The 22013-nt window shown below is 38.5% G+C and overlaps 1 protein-coding gene across 2 annotated transcripts in view; it reads right to left on the reverse strand.

The window, feature by feature from the left end:
• Positions 1-1405: 1405 nt before the first annotated feature.
• The window catches only part of sh3gl2a (SH3 domain containing GRB2 like 2a, endophilin A1), a 58296-nt gene continuing 37688 nt past the window's right edge, over positions 1406-22013 (reverse strand). Inside the window, exons 2-9 of one of the 2 annotated variants that reach the window (XM_084715205.1) lie at positions 14967-15035; positions 13053-13125; positions 11033-11176; positions 10582-10715; positions 9430-9588; positions 8143-8246; positions 7908-8023; positions 1406-4145 (exon numbers count right to left, since the gene is read on the reverse strand). In XM_084715205.1, the coding sequence (XP_084571331.1) occupies positions 3949-4145; positions 7908-8023; positions 8143-8246; positions 9430-9588; positions 10582-10715; positions 11033-11176; positions 13053-13125; positions 14967-15035 (996 nt within the window). In that variant the 3' untranslated portion in view covers positions 1406-3948. Of the gene's footprint in view, positions 4146-4935; positions 6131-7907; positions 8024-8142; positions 8247-9429; positions 9589-10581; positions 10716-11032; positions 11177-13052; positions 13126-14966; positions 15036-22013 lie in introns of those variants that run through there. The other variant, XM_084715206.1, reaches the window with a different exon arrangement.

Genomic DNA, 22013 nt, shown 5'->3' on the forward strand with positions numbered 1-22013 from the left:
ACCTATTTTTTCCAGTTAGGTTCTTGCAAGAGGACATGAAAGAATCCACCAGGAAAATGAATCATGCATTTATCTTCTCCTGTTTGCTGCTGTTGCTCCTCCACGTTCTGTAAACAACAGCTAAGTAAACTAGATGGTTACCGAGATATAAAATTATTTTAAGTATAGATTGGGCTAAAAGCCATAGTTTGTGATAACAGATTTCTACCTGCAACATATCTTCATTTAAAGTGTGTGCAGCTATTAACAGAGAATCGTCAGGGCAGTAACTATTTCTTGGTATTTATTTGAATAAATTACATTGACTTATCACATTTTTTTTCTTTACATCAAGCATACAGTCTTAGAATCCAGTGCAAGAATAAAAGAAAACAAAAAAACAGAAAACAAACAAACAAAAACAAAAACAATCCAAAGACAATCATGTGCAGCACAGAGAATCCCTCCTTTCACATTGCTTCTGGATAATATACTGTATATATACATCTATACTGTATGTGTATACTTTTGTCACAGTTACAAAAATAAGATACGTTACTGTAGATGCGCGACTATACACACAAGGTGAAAACAAAACACAGAAAAGCTGTACAGTCCTCATTGAGGGCAAAGATACACACGATTGTTAAAAAAAAAGTGAAAGAGAAAAAGAAGGAAGGAATTGTATCGCCTTAAAAAAAATAAATACATGACCTTCAAACTGTGTTATATTATTCTTCCCCAGCCAACAAAGTATACTGTCTGTTAAAGTTGTGCTTCCCTAAAAAAACACTTAATATGGGATATCAGTTGATTTTGCATCATTTATTGTAATTCTACTGAATATAATGAATTGGTCCTTTGATTAAAGAGACATCCATGTTTGTTTTAATGTTGAACACTGTCAGAGACAGTATATCATAAATACCTCGGCACCAGAGGTCCTCTGCAGCCCCGTCCCTGTGCATAACATGTAACAGTATGCAAACCCAAATACGCAGCCCACCCCCAAAATACACGCACAACATTACTACAAGATGGGTGAAAGAAACAGTATTACTGCTGCACAGATTATTCTGCAGGAAGGTTAACACATCGTCGACACTGCAGAGAAGAAAAACCCCCGGGGACAACAAGCGCTCTACAGCACCTGACAGCTGAATAAAACATGTATCGTCACAACTGAGGTTTGATTTCTAGATTATCAGTACGGCAGTTAATGAGATAGTTCATCCCCAAATCAAAAGTACATATTTTTCCTCTCACTATGTATCCATCTACATTGTTTTGCTGTGAGTTGTAGAGTTTTGGTGATATCAGCCGTATAGATATCTGCTTCTCTTGAATATAACTGAACTAGCTCTCACTTAGCTTGTGGTGCTCAAAGCGCCAATCAAATACATTTGAAAAACTCAACAGCAATGTCTCTTTCCAGAAACCACGACTACTATTTTTCTACTGTAGAAAGAAAGCAGTTCCTATGTGAAACTGCTCACAAACAGGATCAAGATTATTTTGAGTGCCCAGGTCACGATTTCTGTAAAGACACATTGCTCCGCTGGCACATTTGGCCACATCGAGTCAAACCACGCCACGCCACAAGTTTATTATTTTGACTGTACAATACTCACTTCACATGTGCAATGGTGTCACTCAACTTCTGAGTCTATTTACCGTTTATATTTTAATGCATACCCTGTTTTTATTTTTATATTTTTTATTATTTATATTGCTACTCTTAGTATTTCCTTCTGTCTATATTGCTTCTTGTGTTTGTATTGCTCCTTCATATAAAGTATTGTTTATTGTTTATTGTTTGTGCTTATATAATCATTATTTCTTGTTTTTTATTGATCCTCTTTCTATTTTGCTGTCCACTTTACTGCTGTAACACTGTAAATTTCCCCATTGTGGGACTAATAAAATTTCCTTTTAAAACGAGCATAGCTGTGCCAAGTTGCCCTCGAGATGGAACATCTTTGGAGGGGCGGACCAAACTTGCTTCCACGCAGGATGTGTTTATGTGTCACAGACTGCGGCCAACCTGTGATGGATCCCCTTCACCCTCTAACTTGACTTGACTCATGTCTGCGCTGAAGAGCAGCGAGACAGAGGTTTTTTAAAGTGTCTGTGTGATCAGCTCTCAATACTTTTGTAACTTCTAACTGATCTCTGTGTTTTGAAGTTTCTCTCCCGTGTTGCTGCTTGTACTCCCAGGTATCAGCTTTATTTTACAGTTTTTAATTTCAATCATGTCTAGTTACTGCTGATGAAAACCCAACAGTTCCCGATTTAGCCGTTTCATATGTTTAGCTGTTCCAGATGGATAAATAACACAGCAGGTGACAGGAAAAATATGTGTTTTTTGATTTTGGGGTGAACTTTCCCTTTAAAGAAGGGACAAATATCCCACACAATACTGCATATAACCATAGAGCTGGTTAGGGAAAATAAAACATGATGTATAATCTTATAATCTAGCAATTTCTCTGAGGTCTAACATGACTTGAAAAGGGTAAACCAGCAGCTTTTAGTCCATATTATGTTGGAGGAAAAGGGCTTTTTTAGTGTAAGTTGCATCAATTCAATTAATAAAACATTTCCACCGAGACAAGAACAAATAATTTCTCATTCCATTCAGCCATTTGTGCACTCCTGGCTATGTCTAGTTTCATCCTAATCAATGGCTTATAGACAGCTAAACTACAGAATACTAATCGGACTAGTAGGGATGCAGCAAACAGAGCGATTCGCCTTCAGCTGCAGAGAAAAAAAAAAAAACAGTTGCCCCAATGAGCAGTTAAGTCCTATGAGTTATTATATCACAATACATCAACCATTTTTCACACAAGCTGCTGATAAAATACACGTTGGAGGATTGAAAATTATGCACCATAGTTTTCTTACGTCACTTCAAACAGTTTAAACTTCACAACTTGTGTTTTTGCAAATCATGTCATCACTCCACTAATCACTGGCTCAGATATGTAATGTGTCACAGACTTAAGAACGCAGCTTCTCGCCTCCTGATGAAAATACCAAAGAACTAGAGAGATTGCAAGCTTCACCCTGTTGCATTGAGCAGATTTACTGACACCATGCTGTCTTGAAATGTTGAAGCTAAAATTGGAGTTGATTCAGGTTTTTGCAGGTAACTTTGGTATCTAAATCACGTACGATCAATCACGCGCACATGTTTGATATGTAAAAAATAAAAGATACTATGGGTAATCCTGGTTGTCAGCTAGATTCTGAGAATCTGTCTACAACTTTTGTTAAAATTCTGAATAGTTAAAAGGTGAAGACATCCTTTGGACAGAATTTTTTGAGCATGACGGGGACATGGTTTCTCCAGAAACTGCCCGAGCATGCCAAAAGACGACTACCATTAAAAAGAGGAATATTCAAAACAAACTCAACATATTTTTTTTTTTTTTGTTTAAGATAAAACGTTGAACACTTGAAACCATGCTTGACCTAGAGTCTCTAACAAACATGAAGCACGTGGACCGATTTTTTTTTCTAGTATGTGAGAAAAAAGTTTCTTCTATCTACTGTAGAGGTTTCCACAAAGTACAGTGAATGAGAGAAAGTGTGATTTTGTAAAGTTGCTCTGATAAACTTATGACGGACTGACAGCCAACGTAAACTGAGACAAAAGCTGGGACAGAAAATGGATAAAATGACTACGGAAGCCTGAAGGTGCCTCCTGGGATTACGGGGAAGCAACGACATCAATTGGTTTTACGCTCAATTGGTGCACACTTGCGTTAATTTTTCATCGATCTTTGTTCTTATATCTTCACTCATTATTGTGTTGTTGCTGTTTTGACTCCTTTAAAGCGGAGCACTGGTGGTTAGTAGGAATGTTTTAGGAAAAAGGTTACTGGGAATACTCGGGGGGGGAGGGAACTGGAGGCCAGGATTTGTTTCGCCACTGTTGCAGACACAGCTGGTAGTGGTGACATCCTAGTGGGGCAGCGGCACCAGGATATCCACATAGTTGATGGGAAAGAAGCCGGAGTTGCCGTGCAGCATCCCCTCATACCAGTTGTCATCGATCTTATTGGTCAGGGTGATGATATCGCCTTCCTTGAAGCCTAGCTCACCTTCGTTCTCGGGGTCAAAATCGTAGAGTGCGCGACAACAGGGCTGGTCCATAGGAGCTGGAGAGATAAGAGGAGAAAAGTTAAAGGACAGGCTCGAAGAGGAGATAAGAAGCTGCATACAGATTACAGACACAACAACCACAAGAAAAGCTTGTGAAAGGCTCACCTGGAGACCTTGCTGAAAGAGGGAAAGAGAAGAAGAAGAAGCAGGGAGAAGGAGACAGAGCAAAGGAGAGACAAGACATGACCATCAGTGACTGGAAAATAACAACGAGGCATTCAGTGTTTAAAGGAATAGTTCTACATTCTGGGAAATACGCTTCTCTTTCTGGTAGAGATTTAGATAAGAGGATCGGTAAAACTTTCATATCTGATCGGAGAGGCTACAGCCAGGAGCCGAGAAGCTCATCTTAGAATAAAGACTGGAATGAGGTTGAAATATCAGTTTGACTTTCCCATCCAGTTATCATCCAAAAGAAAAGAAAAGCTCACGAAAGGGGCTACGTGCTGCTCTTTAATGGGGTAAGATGTACTTTTGCCTAAACCTTTTCTCTGGGCAAACCAAAAAATACTGTTGGAAAACACTTCCAATAAAATACAAATCTCACCTATGGAGCTGTTTACACCAAGTCGCCATTTTATGGGAACTACTTCTTGGCTCTGTGTCCTTTACATTGGCAATATATCCACTAGGGGGCACTGCTATGGGTCAAAAGTTGCCCCAGGAAGAAGAATCAAAAGTTTCTGACAACAACAAAAATGGTGATGCTGGAGGAGGAAGTAATAATGTACGTCTTGAGAAAAGGCAGCGATAGATACGTCGTGACATGTGAACTTGTGGTCATGTCTTGCTTGAAGTGTTGGCTACACTGCTACACTGCCTCCCACAAATACTAGTAGGACTACACCATTTCATCCGTGTCCATGAGGTTTCAGAAACGTGCACAAATACAGACAAAATGAACTCCATCCATATGTGTATGTGTATCTCGAGTTAAGCATAAATGTGCCTTTCACGATGCCGGCGGCTGGTTTTGTTGCCTTTGGACAGAGGCAAGCTAGCTGTGTACCCCCTTTCCTGGTCTTTGCGCTAAGCTAGAATGAAGCTTCTTTCTCTGAGCAGGTAACCTAATAAGCTAATTTCCCAAAATGTCAAAGTATTCCTTTAACAATAAAAGAAAGATGAGCAGTTTGATTAAAAAAAAAGGAGCAAAAGAGAAACCGGGGTTAGACAGAAACAGCACAGCAGACGAGCTGCACTGCAAATAAAAATTCAGACAAAAATATATCTCCACAAAAGTATATTTAAAAAAAGATAAAAGATAAGAGTGATAAAGAGATTTTGTATCTCTTCCCAAGTCACTCTTGCTCACCTGGAGATCTTGCTGCAAAGGGGAGAGGAGAAAACAACGGTGAACAAAGAGCAGAGGTGTTTAGGTTTGATAACATTTTCTAGATTGATAAATGATGAATTGATGATATTGTAAGTACAGAGGGCGCAGCGATGAAAAGGTCAGTAAACCAAGCGAGCAGAAATACACGTCGGACAACGAATTGAAAAGAGCGTCAGACAGACAAAGAAACAGGAGGATAAGACAGACCAGAAGATTGACGAGTGAATAAAACAGAAACAGCAAATGCTCGTCCGCCGGTAAGCTTTTCATTGTTATTGTGGGTTTGCATTGTTTGTGCAGTGAGCGGACGGCAGTTGTTTTTCTGCTGTTTGTATCATTTGAGTGCAACAGTTTTCTCATAACAAAGGGACAGACAGAAAGAGGGATGGACAAACAAAGGATGACGAAGTGATGGAAGAGATATTGTTGTATCTCTCCGGAGAGTCACTTTTGTCTCACCTGGAGACCTTGCTGCAAAGAGGGAAGAGGAGACAACACGAGGGAGGCGGGGGTCAGAAAGTGGTAGAAGTAGTTTTGAGTTTTAGGTGTGAACGAAAGGATGTCGTTAAAGAAATGAATTAGTGAGCACGCAGACGGAGAAATGTATTGACAGATAAGTTTGACCTGGCTCACCTGGAGACCTTGCCCCTGGAGGAATAAACAAAAATCATAAGGGGAAAGAGAAGAGTGCAGAGTTGTATTAACGAGTTTTGGACTGATGGATACTCTGTTCAGTACAGGTAATAACTGAAATGTTGGGAAAAAGAGCTGAGAAAAAGAAAGATAAAATTAGCAAGCAGTAAATACACCATAAATTCTCAAATATCTGCCGTTCTATGAAAGCACTGCACTTTTATTTGAAATATAAAATGAATGTAAATCGTGTATAGTTGTGTATTTCTGCATATTTGTCTCAATGTACACTTTGTTATGTTTGTTATTGTGTCCATGTCTTGTCAATCTTGTCAGTGACACTGCTCCCTAACTAGAAGCGATGCAAGCGATCAAACATCGGACTGTTTTAGTTTTCTGAGCGAGTTAGGTACAATAACTCTGTGCTCTGTGCGTTAGCAAACAGGCTGGCCATGTGTTGCTAAACTCCTGGTATTATTTTTGCAAAGTCTCGCACACCTGTTTCACCTCCATTCTATTTCAATTGATCATAATTGACATCGTCATTGTTGACGTTTCCATTTCCCCTCCAGCGAGCGGTCAACAGGGATGGTGACACTGATTTATGACGCTGAGAAGCGGCACATCTCGTATGATCCACAGCAACATTTTTATAAGAAGATCCTCAAAAACGATGAGGTTTGGAAGGAAACTGAGCAGCTGTTGGGAGTTACAAGTAAGTAAACTCTCTTCCAGCCATATAAAAACAAGGCTAATTTACATTAATTATGAATAAATAACTGAGATACATAACTGAAAAGAAGTGGTGCTGCTGCCACATCACTCAAAGTATATCAGGACAAATTCTGAGTTTGCTAACATGTTGTATGTTAGGAAGAGATGTCAGGCTACCTGTTTAAATAAATGTCTATCTAGCTATTTTTAATATACTTTAGTGAGAATCCTCCCTCTTTCTGATTAGGTCAAATTTGTAGGAGATAATTTATAATTACTGTTGCTTGTTGTTCATGCAAGCAAAACACACTATTATGGATGGGTATTACTAGGATTTTATTGTTACTGATATTGATAACAGTACTGCTTAAGAGATGACACGAAAAGATGTGGAAATGATACAACTATTATTTTATTATTACCCTTTTGCAGAAATAAGTTACTATTAATACTGATAGTAGTATCGTTTGTCCAGGAGCTCATCGATATGAGGTATACTGGTTTAATATTGGTTCTTGATATCCGTCTCTGCACTCCATACAGTGTATTTCACATTAAAAGGTTTCTAGCACTTAATCCCTTCTTTAGTTCCTGGAAGGCTTTTATTGTGAAACATCTGCAGAAACTGTTGTGTTTCAGTAGTTTGATGTTAAGAAATTAAAAGTAAAATTTACCAGAATTAATCAGTGTAAGTTATGAGTACTGATTACATGTACTGTGTACAGTATATGTATATGACCCTAACTTTACTCTGCAATGCATGCTAACACATCTGCCTGTTTTCCTGGCCTTTATTTGTTAGAAAAGTCCCACCAGCATCTGACTTTTATTTGAGAATTTACAGAAAAAAAAGAGAAAAATATATAGAGGATTGTTAAAGGAAAAAAATACTGTGAATTAATAGAAACTAGTCCAGAAACTGTCCTTCATTCTACTGCAAACTTTACTGTTCTCTCTTTTTATCAGTTGAAACAGAAACTTATGAGATTGTCCAGTGAGATACCACAGTGCATTCACAGCACCGGGACTAGTTTCTGGACATGTTTCTGAGGAATACGGTTTGTATTCTGGGTCTCACCTGGAGAGCGAGCGCTGTGGATGCCTCCATTGTGGTTCTCACTGATGGAGAAGTCCAGAGACGTACGTGGTTTAGGGACAAACTCTTTCCTTGGTTTGACAGAAGCATCCCTTATCCTGCAGGGTGGAAAACACAGAACCCCTCAATGCACAAATAATATAGATTCTACATGTTATCATAAGCGCATCCAATGAAACAAAATGACCCATGTGAAACAGGAAGTGTGAGTGCTCACCGTTCATCGATCTTACTGGAGAGCTGTGTGAGGATCTCAGCAGCTCGGCTGTGGTACTCCACCTGAGCATGGACCAGTGCAGCGAGCTGGCTCACCTGTTCAATCTGTTAAAGAGGTGCAGAGCTGCTGAGATCTGGACTCTAAACTCAGATGCTAAAAGTAATAACAGATTTTGTAAAGCAGGATCTCACATAAACAAATAGTGGCTGACCAGCAAACACATCAACAGTTAATTCTTGACTTTGGAAACAGCACAGTATTTCCCCTGTAATAATACAGAGCTGAATAACAAAAATAACAACAAATATCCTCAATGATTTGTGTTTGATCTGCTTTTCATGTGCATTTTGCAAAGGTTATTGGTTATGTGGCTTATTTTTATGCAATAAATGCAGCTTATTGAATCACCCTTTCCTTGTGATACAGAGCAAACAAGACACAAATGTTAATTGCAGAACACCTGCAGCACCATCTGACTGACCGACCGCATCAGTACACCATCCCAGGTGAGAAGGAAAGAAAATCAATCATTTATATTTATTTGATTTTTCTTCTCTTTAAATTTCTTTCATTTTATTTATTATTTTGTATTATCTTTTATTATTTATTTTTTCTTATTTTTATTTGCTTATTATTTTTATGTATATTATGTATTTATTATATTTTTTATTTCTTTAATTTTTATTTATTACTCTGTATTATCTTTTATTACCTTACTTTTTATTTTCTTATTATTTTTATGCATATTGTTTATTTATTGCACATTTTATTCATTCATTCATTCATTTTCTGTAACCGCTTATTCCATAAGGGTCGCGGGCACTTTTTATTTCTTTAATTTTTATGTATTACTCTGTATTATCTTTTATTACCTTACTTTTTATTTTCTTGTTTATTTTATTTATTCAATTTTATTTATTTTTGTAGATGCTGAATATTTTAATATTTTTACATATGACTTTAGACACAATCTCCTGTGAACTATCATGCAATTATAGGCTGTATTTAAGCACTACGTCAGTTTACAAGGTTGCTTTGTCTTGAGAAATGGCCTTGAGACTGAAACAGTGGCACTTTTGTTTTATAAATCAATGCAGAGGTGATGAATGTTTGCAGGATCAGGACCCACTGATTACCATAGTTTGTGGAGTTAAAAAGGGGAAATGGGAATAGTTGTGGAAAATCCAAGACAGTACAATAAATTTACCGGGACAAACAAACTGAAAAGCCTGGCTGTGTCAGTGGTGAACAAATGAATCAGGTAAAGTAAAGTAAAATGATCCTCACGTCACTCTCCAGCAGGTTGAACATGCTCTGCTCAGCTATCTCCTTGGAGTCGTCGAACTTCTCTAGCGCCTGTTTGATCTCGTCATCTGTCACTTTGCCCTGACGTTTCTTCTTATAATCAAAGTCCAAACGGCGACCCTCCATTTTCTTCAGGTGATGCTGCAAAAGAAGATAAGGAAGTAAATCTGGGGTCTCATTTATAAAAATGTTCTTAATTTTGTACTTGAACTTCCTCTGAAGTCTTAAGATAAGTTCCAACAGTGTGTTTAAGTTTGATTGAAAGAAGCTGAGCATAAAAAAAAAAAAAAAAACTTGCTTAAGTAGGTTCTGGGAAGAAAAGTTGCAGCTTAAGCACCAGTGATTTATACATAAATCTCAGCTTAACTTATTGAAGGCGCCTGCCTTACAATCAGCAATTTCTCCTTATATAATGCAGCACAAAGAAGGGTTTCAACAGGAACACTGAAAAAAAGAAATCTGAGAAAACTTCGAGTCTTCACTTAATTTTTGGGTTTCGTATCGAACTCTTACGTTTTGAAATAAACTCATTAAAGTAACAGTGAAGAAAAGTTGTTGTTTTTTTAAAATTGCAACCACTTAATTTTCAGGTACCCAAATAATGACAAATAGGGTGAACCCTAAAACTCAAAAATTCAATTTTATCTACAGAAGAGAAGTTAAAGCTTAAGAGTTTGAGTTTGATACAAAACTAAAACATTTAGTGAAGACCAGTGCCTTTCTTTTCTTTTTTTTTTTTTAGTCATGGACCAAAAGAGAAAAGTGAACTTCTTGGAAGACGAGATCACAGCAACGGTAGAAGAGATTGAAGCCAGAAAAAACATATTATTCCTTTGACTACGATAAACGATGCCAAACGCAAAGCTTAGGAGTGTGTAACTATTAATTTGTTACACCTTCAATTGATAATAATATAATAATAATAATAATAATATTTCTTCCCAAACTGCAATACTGTTGTATAACCAGCAGGAGAATCATTTAAGTCTAGATGATGCTGAGAGATAAGACCATTTCCACATCAAAGCAAGGTTTTATAAAGAACTACTTGGTTTTCTACTTCAGTCATACTTGAGGCCCCCGGATCCTTCACTAAGAGATGACAGATATGCTTTTGCTTTTGTGCACATGTACCTGAATCTCCTTCAGATCTTTTTCATGGAGGTTCTGCAGTGGATCGATGAAGTTCTGCTTGACCTCCATGTCCAGAGCATCCTTCACTTCTCCGAGCTCACGCATGGCTTCCCCAGCATCCATCAGAGCGAGGCCTGGACAAAATCACATGAACAGCACACAGTAGTCAGCATGTAGTGTAAGAAAAGGTCTATCTGCAGTAACATTATCTCATTACCATCTCACAGCAGATTCTGAAGACAGGTGTTTCTCTTTAAACAGCATTTTAATGCCTCCACTTGTGAACTAAATAACAAACTTCATGGATCTTGTCTGGAAAATAGACTCATGCATTTTTCATCACATTGTTACTGCGTCCTTGAGGGAATAAAATTATACCGCTTTGTTCTTGTGCAGCCTAAAAAAAATGCTTGCTCTTCTCCTCTTTCTGTGAGAGTGTGCTGCAGCTCACCGAAGTTTGACTCCTCTCCGAGCTCCCTGCCAAACCTCTGCATAGACTCTCCCAGGATGGTCTCGGTCTGCGTGTAGCCCGGTCCCTTCTCCTGTCCCCGCATACGTGACATGGAGTTCATCATGCTCATCTTGGCTCTGGTGGCTGTGAAGGCAAAACACTGATGAAACCAAACACCGCTGGGCTAAATGTTTTCAATATGTCGTCAGAAGACACAGCACCTGAGGTACCAAAATTAGTCAAAATGCTCGGTTCTAGTTTGTTTAGTTGAGTTTAGTTTATTAAGTTTATTTGTATTGGGGACCGTGCACAAACGAGGTTGTCTCAGGAAAAAGAAGACATGCCTTTTACCAGATTTAGCTTACAAGCTAATTTCCATCTGCAATCCCTGGGCAGGTGAAAGAAGACCATGAAACACAGCAAATCTACGCACAGAAAAACATGCACATGCACACTGCTTTCTTTCTAGTTGAATAATATATCATAATTTTTGGAAAGAGACATCGCTGATGCCTTTTTTCAAATGTATTTTTTGGTGATTCAAGCACCACAAGTCGAGACAAGGCAGACATCTCTACAGCTGATATCTTAAAAATGTTGCAACTCACACCAAAAAATCCAGATGGATATATAGCAGTACAGGTGAGAGGAAAACATGTAGTTTTGATACTGGGGTAAAGTGTCTCTATAAAGGTTTAAATGACCAAGGAGCATCCATAATTAAGTATTGTAACTGAGAACCTGAACTGTTGAGAACTGGTTCCAAATTGACTGATCCATCAGAATCGTACACCTCTGAGCCTATGAATTCTTTTTATCATTGCCAGCATATTTGTCTGACTGCTGCATATTTCAAAACAATGACATCAAACTCGTGTCTCTACACTGCTGGAAACTTGCAACAAGAGAGAGTCGTGGTGGAGAGGAAGAACCTGTCATGTATTTGTCACTCTCATGAGTGCTACTACTTCCCAGCCGAGCAACACGTCTGCAGCTGAGAGTAATTTATCCTGCGTTATGATAACAACACAGATTTTTTTTTTGATTTATAAAACTAATGAAAACGAATACTGTAGAAATATTCTCTCATTTCATCCATTTTAGATGATGACAGAAGGGAGTGGTGCTACATTCAGCTCTCAGCTCTGTACAGCCATCTCAACTGAAACTGATCAGGGATTAATAAGGGAATTGATAAAGAATCTGAGCAGTAAGGAGAATTCATTACCACTGGCATAAATAAAACCTTTTCAGTTTCCATCCTCATCCATAATACACTGTTATCACAGTCACTGATGCAAAACACAGGAATACTGATACTGTTCAATTAATAACCTTAAAATAATCTAATCTTGATGCAGAGTCCAGCTGGTGATTATAAAACTAAGCTTAGCTTGGTGTCCTTGTCCCTCTCACGTCCTCCCCTGACTCATCCTTTCCCCACTATCTCGAGTTTTCCCACCTTGTGACAAGCCAGTTTTCTTTTTTCCCTGACATCGTGACATGCTGCTGTGTTTAATTATCACACAGTGAAAACATGGTGTGATCGATCAGTCAATTACACACGCTGAGCCAAATCACACAGATCCTGAAACATCTTGTCTCCTCATTAGTCTAGTTGTTACATGATGCTCGTAACAGTCCAATCACTTATTAAATACAGGGCCTTTGCTGTGTCGTTTTCCCAGAGGCTTAATATATTTCATGAAAATGCAATAATGCACAGTGAGGCAAAGTCCTCTTCATTTAACAGACTATTAAATAGGGAAGTCATTATAATAAAGTGCTTAAAATTACTAATACAGTGCTTAAATTGGCTAAATGTGGCTGTAACATTTATTTTTTTATTATTAGATAATTAATGTTATGCATTTGAATAGGTGTATACAGTATACGTGACTATGTGTAAATGAGCTTGTGCAGGTATCATATGTATATATCATGCGTCATGTAATGACTCTTTAAATATCCAGATGAACAACACATCACGTGATCATCATGTTCAGCAGGTTTATGTCACCTGGATTCGGCTGCAGATACTCGGTGGTCTTGGTCATGATGTCCAGCACTGCCCGAGCAGTGGTGTCCATTTTCTGTAAATCCCGAGAACAGAAATAACAGTTTAGAAAACATGTGGACAGTAACAAAAATAGCTAATGGCTGAAATCTTGAAGATGAGAGAAATATAACAGCAATAAAACAATTCATGGATGTATAAGGCTGTCATCTAACAGGTGGAGAGAAAAGAAAACCGAATAAAAGAAAGTGTTGCTTTGTTCTGCAGCGTGGTGGTGAGACAGAGACGTGTCTTCACATAGTGTTCTTGTTTAGTGTGATCAGCTGTGCATATTAACGCATATGATCACACGTAAACATACACAATCATTCACATGTACATACATGCATTTATTGTTGCTGATGGGTGGAAAAACAAATATTATGTTTTCAGAGAACCAGTGTTTTCAGCAACATGCATGCAAACACAAAAATGGCTTTGAGCTGATTCAGAGTCACAGGAGTCATTGAAATTCTGGAGTAAATAGTGTTTGTACAAAATGATGGCATTGCAGGAACATTACAGCCACAACATGTCATGCTGAGTTAAAAAAACAAAACAATTGCAACAACAATTTCTGTCGCAGGAGGGATTTCTGGGGAAGCAATCGTTGAAATGATCATTTTTGAAAAATAAGGTCAAAACAAAAATTGCAGAGGTGAACATAACTAAAGATACTGGAGGGAGAAGGTCTCTCAGCCAGTTGTACAAGAATCCTGTGAAGCTTTTATTTCATAGTTAGTACTTCTCTCATCTCAAAGTCAATAAATATTTTTAAATGGGTTTTTTGTTTATATGCTTGAAATAATGTCTGTGGTCCAGAGTTTTTATGTTTTGTTCTACAACATAAAATACATCAGTAAACAAGCCACTTTTGGATTTTGAAGCCTAAATGTGTCTTAAAAAATGAAGTTTTTAAGAAATGACTTAATCAGGCTACAGAGGTTGCCGGATCATTAAACATCATCAGGCTGAACTTTAGTGATTATAATTAAAACATGCGACTGTAGTGTAGTTCATTTATAGCCTTTAGTTTATAGCATTTAATGTATAACTTTTAATTCTAGCGATTGTATTTCCACTTTAAAAATGATAAAAGTGGTGTTGATTTGTGACTATGATTTTTCTGGACAAAATGTGTCAATGTCATCAACTTTTTTTTTTCGCTACAGAGTTTATTTTCTGCATTAAATCCAAAATCCAGTGGAAAAAATCCCATTTGTTTTTGTGGAGGGAACCAGAGTGATGATAACTTCCAGGTTGGCCTCCAAACATTTATCATCCCTGCAGCACTGTGAGTGAAAGACCTCTATCAGGTTCAAGTTAAACCTTCAAACTGACATTTTCAGCTAACTTCATTTTCATGTATTTATTTAGAGAAGTCTTACTATGAGGACAGTCCTGACAACACTCACCCAGTACCACCACGGTCTGGCAACCTTTCAGTAACAAGCCTGCTTCTCTAACCTTTAACCAAAATTTTGCAACTCTCCACTTTACAAATCATTTCACTGAAATCACTGGGGCATTTGTTCTTTTGGACCAAAGATTTGGTCCTTCTAATGATTTGTAAGAAGCTTTGATTACCACAGAATAACCAGCAGCTGCTTCTGTTGACTCCCCATTAAAGGCAGTGTCACAAAATGTGAATAAATAAATGTTTTAGATCCACTGAAGCTCTGAATGGGTTCAATAATGCAGCACAACACTTCTGGACTTTTGTAATCTGACCGCAGAAGTGGTTGGTGTGTGACATGTATAAAACATTTGCACAAAACTGTTGGGATCTTAGAACATTTATTCTTCTGGTTAAATAATAAAAAGCTTTTCATTCTCATCAAAGTCATAACGGATGTAATGAAAAGAGTTCAGTCTTGCCTTTTCCATCTCAGTGAAGTCCTCATCGAGCTTCGTTCCTTCTGCACCACCAACTTTCTCACTCACTTTCTGCAAAACAAACACGATGAAAAAAACATGTTAGAGTTGAAGCTTTTTATCAGCTTGAAGTAATGATGGTGCACAGGTCGAAGATATGAAACCCTGCAAGTTCCACACAGGTCAATTCATTTCTACCATGCTCAGTACTGAAGTACGTAATTGAAATGACATGAAAAAAAAAATCTCTCAGATGATTCCTTTCTCAGACTGTTAAGGACAAAATGCAAATGTTTATATCATTTTATTATGTACAAGTGTAGTCTGGCTTACAGATCTATGAGATGAAAAAGCACTAATCAGATGCTGTACAATGGAAAATTACATGTTAAGTGATTTGCATGTTGCAATGAGAGTGTTTTGCCCTGTCAGCATGTGCAGCGTGAACCAGCCTGAGAGTCTGCAACCTCAGATACACAGCCTCTCTGTTCCAATTAAGATAATGTCACAACAACAAATACACAAATATCAGCTTGCCCTTATGCCTCCGAGAACAGAAACCCATTTCATTAATGATCACACTGCAACGTCCTCAAAGGAACGACACCGGTGTTCACAGATAACAACATCAGGAGTGTGAGTGATCTTCACATCAGCGTTAACGATCTTATCTTGGTTTAAGACTGGCATTAATGTACTATTACATTTCTGAACATTTTATTTAACCAGGAGAATCACACTGAGGTTAAGGATCTGTTTTCAAAGGGAGACCTTGTGAAGACCGTCAGCAGCAAAAACACAACACTGCAAATAGAAAACACAAAAGGAGACAAAATATGATACGGAAGCACTGAGAACTCACATTTCAAAAAGAGAAATTTCTAGGAGTCAGTTGCATAACCGGGTGAATTATTAATGTCCCACGGATTCTGCCTCTAACTCTTTCACTTTGGATTTAAGAGCATTTAACAAGATTAATTCTTTGAGTCCCAAGTCATTCATGTCGTGGCTGCAGAATACAAAAAATACCTTTTTTTCCCAATTTCTGTCCAGGTGTTTGGGCCAAAGAGCATTAAAGCATCATAAGAATGCAAAGAGCAGTGTCCACCACTTGACTGAGAAGACTGAGAGCTGTCTTATATATAAAGTGTCCAGAACTTCTACAGCACAATCTACACTCCACAACATTTTCAGCTTGAGACTTTAAATTAAGGCTGCAGCAGTGTGTCTTTATGTTCTTTTGTTCACCGATTGGTTAATTTCAATTATTTGTGGAGGACTGTGAGGATAAAAAAAAAAGATTCACCATTGAACAAAAAACAAAAAACAAAAAACAAAACAAAAAAACAAAAAAACCCAGCACAATATGAGAAAAGTTAGAAAACATAAACATAGTTTTGTGTAGCAGAAATGTTTTCACATCTTACTTATCCTGTTATCATACTACCCCCTCAGATTTAAAGGCATACTAATCAGGATTTTTCCCAAAAAACAATATATTGATGTTTATAAAAAAATAATGTTAGTGACTGGTGACAAGTTTTCAAATGTAAAAACACAACAGAAAAAAGCATAAAATGCCTCCATATCGCTCATTTGGTGTATTCCAAGCCCTGACATGCCAAGTTGATTTGAAAGACATCATTTACACAAAGTTTTTAGCCCAAATCTTCATTATAGATCTTCAGCTTGCAGCCACATTCATGTGCACATACACCTGGTGAGCCAGGTACGTGTGTTGTGACAGTGTGTACTTGGATACTTTTGGAGACTTGGATTACTCCAGATGAGCAGTATGGAGGCATTTTATGTGTTTTATTTTGGTTATTTGTTGTGTTTGAAAACTGGTTCACTTCCAGCAGTGTTCTGTGAACTAAACAACCTGCAATCACCATGGGGGTTAGTAGATAATGACTGAATTTTCATTTTTGAGTGAACTATCCCTTTAACCTAAAGTGCTTCTGCATTCCTTTTTTAATGAAATGAAAAGTACCCAGCCATGACCTGACCACACGCTAAAAAACTGGCATGAATGGTCTTTGTCAATGAATGTTATTATATATGTATGTACAACTGCAAAACAAAAACAAATGCAGCAGTCAGTAGCAGCATAAAAATATTAAAATAAAATAATTAACCATGTAATAACATGGCACATATTGCCACAGTCCGGTTACATCTCTAGTAAACACAAACACACAAGATGAAAAATAATACAAGCCCTGCTGTTGTGATGTGAACACTGGGTTTGCAGCTAATATTCTGCAAATAACCATATTTTATGCACATAAACTCCTATAACTCACTCTGGACAAACGGCAGTCTGTTTGCTCATGCTGTTCAACAGCGCGGAGAATATCCATCACTGCTGGACACAAGAAGACAGCGACAGGCTGAAGGCCCCTATAGCTTCAGACATGGCACAGATCCATGTGCACAGACAATCCGTTTGATCCCCGATTCCTTCAGTCCGCATGTCGAAGTGTCCTTGGACAAGATACTGAACTCCACTTGTCCTCGATAGCTTGTCCATTGGTGTGAATGTGTGTGTGTGTGTGTGTGTGTGTGTGTGTGTGATTGTGTGAGGGACTGGATGAATGTGACGAGTAGTTTTGAGTTGTGAATTGGCCAGAAAAGTGCTATGTGAGTGTAAGTCCATTTACCATTTATTTATTATTCTGTGAAGGAATTTTGGTCTTTCGGTTCTCAGGCAAAATACTGGAGAGGGAGATAAGAGAAAGAAAGAGAGCGATAAACTCTGGGCAGCAACAAGCTAAAGGCCCCTATAGTTTCAGACATGGCACATATCCACGTGCGCAGACATAAACACTAAAATGACTCCTCTGGGCTCCCGTCCGTCCCCTCACTCTCTCTCTCTCTCTCTCTCTCAGTCTGTCTGCTGATAATATTTGCAGCTCTGAAACCATCCAGCTCCAGTCTGTGATGTAACCAGATGGCTCAAGGTTGCAGCAATCTGACACAACGAGGCCAGACACGGCCCTCAGAGGATGGACTGAGGGAGAAAAAAAGTCTTTCAGGGAATGTCACAATGCGTGACTAAAGAAACCATGAAAGCTAAGGTCACTGGATACAGTATTTCCTCCAGTGAAATCGCACTGTACGCGCACTTCTTTGATAGAAAGAGTGGATTTTACAGTTTTAAGTTTTTAGAAATTTGTTTCTTAGCTTGATAATGTAAAAAGAGAGGGACTGAATCATCTTCTCATTTTTAGTGGAGGAAATAAAGTGAGTCTCATCTCTCCGGAGGTAAAACATACAGTAGAGGGGTGATCTGTGACAGAGACACAGAGCAGGGGGGGTTTATAAGACTAAGCCTGTGACAGTAGTTTATGCAGCGTAAGACTTTCTGAGGATTGGTGCTCTGTGAGTCATCTTAGCAAAGTCTCCTCTGATCCCACTTGTGAAACAGCTCAATATTCTGACAGCAACGCAAAACACACACATACATATATATATATATATATACACACACACACACAGAGCAGGAGTCACATTTCCTGTCATTAGTTTCACCTACACATCACTTCAGTGTCTGAAAATCTCCCCTGAGATGGTTGCCATGGAGACAAGTACCTGTCCGTGCCCAGCTCATCAGGTATATAGTGTATACGTCTCAGCATCTGTAACTTGCTGTCATTTCCCACTACTTTTCTCCAGCAAGAGACAAAATACAGGAAACACGCCTCACGACGGCAGCGTCGACACTTTGGAGGACGACAACAAACCGAGCTGATGAGATGGTGGTGTACATGTCAGACGCATGGCTGTGAAATAGCAAAGTGTTGTGCGCATGTTTATGTGTTTGTGAGCCTCAGCTGTGTCACCACAAGCGATGTACGTAGTAACACTTCTGGTGTTCATCCAAGCTGTCATATCGCATACTGTACTGTTTTACACAAGGGATACAATATGACCACAGTTACATGTGAGTACACCCTGGTTTTAGTTGTATACATGTATTCATGTACGAACGAAGGATAACATCAAAGGCAGCATTTATTTTAGAGCTCTAACCGTTTGTCTAATAGTATGTATCAGTGCGTAACGGCTGTACATAATGACACAGTCACTATTCTGGTGCTGTTACAGAATATTGACAGTTATTGTTTCTTTACAGAGAGAATTAGTCTGATATTACGACCAAAGATGATGATTAATGCTCCGCACCAGGCTGAACAGACTCAAAAACAACTTGGAGATGACTAAGATTTATATAACAGAACAATTCATTTTACGCAGGGTTTTATTAACTTCAGGAAGAGAGTGGGTTTATTTAGTTTTGTGACCATAATCTCACACTTGGCCATGAACTGACTGAAAGATTTACATTTTCCCTCTGGCATATAGTGCTATTTATCCATCTGTATTGTTTTGTTGTGGAGAAGTTTGCTTTTTCTCAAATATAATGGAGCTAGATGGCATTCACCTTGAGGTGCTCATTTAAAAAAAAAAAAAAAAAAATCATGACCCAGTTATCAAAGATCCAGTTCCATTATATTCAGTTCTTGAGAAGGGAGACGTCTCTACACAGCTGATATCTTCAAAACTCTGCAACTCACTCCACCTGTAATCTAGATGATGCACAACAGGTAAGAGGAATAGCATGTTTTTTTTTGTTTTTTTTGGCGAACTGTTCCTTTAAATGAGTGCTTGACCTGGAAAAAAAAGGCATCAGTACTTTAAATAAACAGCCTGTACTGTTAACAGTTACAAATTATTTATTTTTAACTACAGCTTCTACAACTGAGGCTGTGACTAAAAATTCATTTAGTTAAGTAACATTAATTCATGACTTAACTCCAATTAGTTAATCTTTTAATCTGACAATTGTCTCAGTTACTGAATTAATCCTATAATCTATACAATAATAAAACCTGCAATTATTCAGTTTATGATCACTGAAGACAAAGGACAAGTCCTCTTTATTGAAAATCTGGAATCGAAAATAGTTGACATTTTTGTTTGTGACATTTTTGACCCTTTATGGACGAGGGGGAATTTGGAGTCTTTAGCAAAAATTGTACGTCACACAGCTGTGCATTTCTGCCTCTTCTCACATCTTGTTTGAGCAGGAAACAAACCTAATTTGTTCAACACTTACAATAATTACACCATGAACACTTACATTCATTAGAAAGTGAAGGTACTAAGAGTAAGTAATACGTGGAGGTAGACCTGTCACAATAATTACATTATTGACTTATTGTATGATTTATGGACATGACCTCAACGATTTTAGCTGACCTGCACTTTTGTTTAGATGAATGTCTGCTGACAGATGTTTCTCTGTCATTTCTGGCTGTGCGGCTGAAAATTGCTGAATATTCTTGAAGGGAGAATCAATAGGATTTGTCCGGCCATAAATGCACCAGAGACATTGTTGATTCTCATTCCCAGGATGTCTAATACTGATGTTATGGGTTAGTAAAGTATCTCCAGCACAGGAAAATAATGACAAAATAAGGAAACAGACAGAGGGCAGAGTCTCTGCAGACACAGACACCACCACACACTTCCAGTGGGTCTTAAGTAATGACTGAAAGTGATAATGTTTATATGAGTCTATTTTATTATCAGTGGCATAAAATGGTCTTAAAATGACAACAGTATCATTAATTCTAGTTATTTCTCGGACAGTATATTGTCCAACAAATAAAGTTATTGTGACAGGTCTATGAGGAGGCTGTAGGTTAATTAGTGAAGAGGACAGAGAAGAAATCTCATGTGCTGGAAAGGTGAGAACTGGCTCAGTTTATCTTTGAAGACCAATATGAAGGAAGCCTTGGATGATGCAGAAAGACTCGCCTCACACAGATTTCTAAATTCAACCAGTTCTTATCTCTGTGTTTGAGTCTGTGTGTTTCTCAACTGTGATTACTTTGGCTTGAAGATACAGAGAGACTCTGCAGTCAGTCAGCAGAAGTCAGTTATTTCTTCACTTAAATGGAGGAAAAACAACTCCGTCAAGCGGCGCCCATGGGGATATGCGTATGGCTTGGCAGCAAAAGAGCAACTGAATGAATAAAAATGAGTTGTTGGTGGCTGTTTTGAGTAAGTGGAACAGTGCTGCTGTGAAGGCTTCTGCCCATGGCTGCTGTCAACGCATGTTCAAACCCCAGACACTTGCAGAGTGGAGAGCAAAAACAGAGCCGGTGTTGAGCTTTGATGGCTGCGAGCCGAGGAGACGGCAATTTAGTGCTGTGATGGAAGGGAGATACACGAACACAGACATGCTCAGAGACGCAAAGGACTGTATAGCATGTCACAACCAATGACTGCAGGACTAATGATTGATGCTTTACTCACTTACTGCACACTAACAAAATGTGACCCAAGCAACCCATCTCACCTAAAACCTCCTGGGGAGCCAGCAACATCCCTGTGCTTTCACACATAACTGATCTCTTTGTGTCCCCGTAATCTGTCCCTTGCCTCACCCTTTCCTTTCTCCACCCTTCACTCTCTCTTGGCCCTCCCACTCCTCTTCCTCACCCTCCCCTGCAGGGGGAAGGACACAACAAGGTGAACTGAGCAGCAGTGGCAGCAGGGGGAAGTGAACCTTACAGGGATAAGCACAATGCGCAGTCGTCTGCTGGGAAATAACAGCAGTGGCGTAGATGATATGTAACCCGTGATGTCACAGGCTGCGACGTCACGCGCAAGCTCGTGCTCTCGTAGCCGTGAAGACTGTCGGTGCTGATACATGTGAGTATGTGCACATGCAGCTGATTCATGATGCCTCTAGACAAGGAAGCAATGCAGCGATAAGGTTTCACTGCAGAGCTCAGACCTGGTTATTGCTCATATGCTGAAGGTTTTATATTCTAAGCTTTTTTAAGATGATCCCTTCTGGACATGTTGTAAAGGGACAGTTCACTCCAAAAACAAAAATACATATTTTTTGTCTGTTGTGCTCGAGTTGTAGAGTGTTGGAGAGATAGAGATGTCTATCTTCTCTCCAATATAATGGGACTAAATGGCACAAGTCCTGTGTTGCTGCAAGCATTAAAAAATACATTGAAAAAAATT

Source organism: Lutjanus erythropterus, chromosome 3 (genome assembly GCF_056507025.1).
Source record: "Lutjanus erythropterus isolate fLutEry1 chromosome 3, fLutEry1.hap2, whole genome shotgun sequence".
In the NCBI taxonomy this organism is placed as follows: Eukaryota; Metazoa; Chordata; class Actinopteri; order Lutjaniformes; family Lutjanidae; genus Lutjanus; species Lutjanus erythropterus.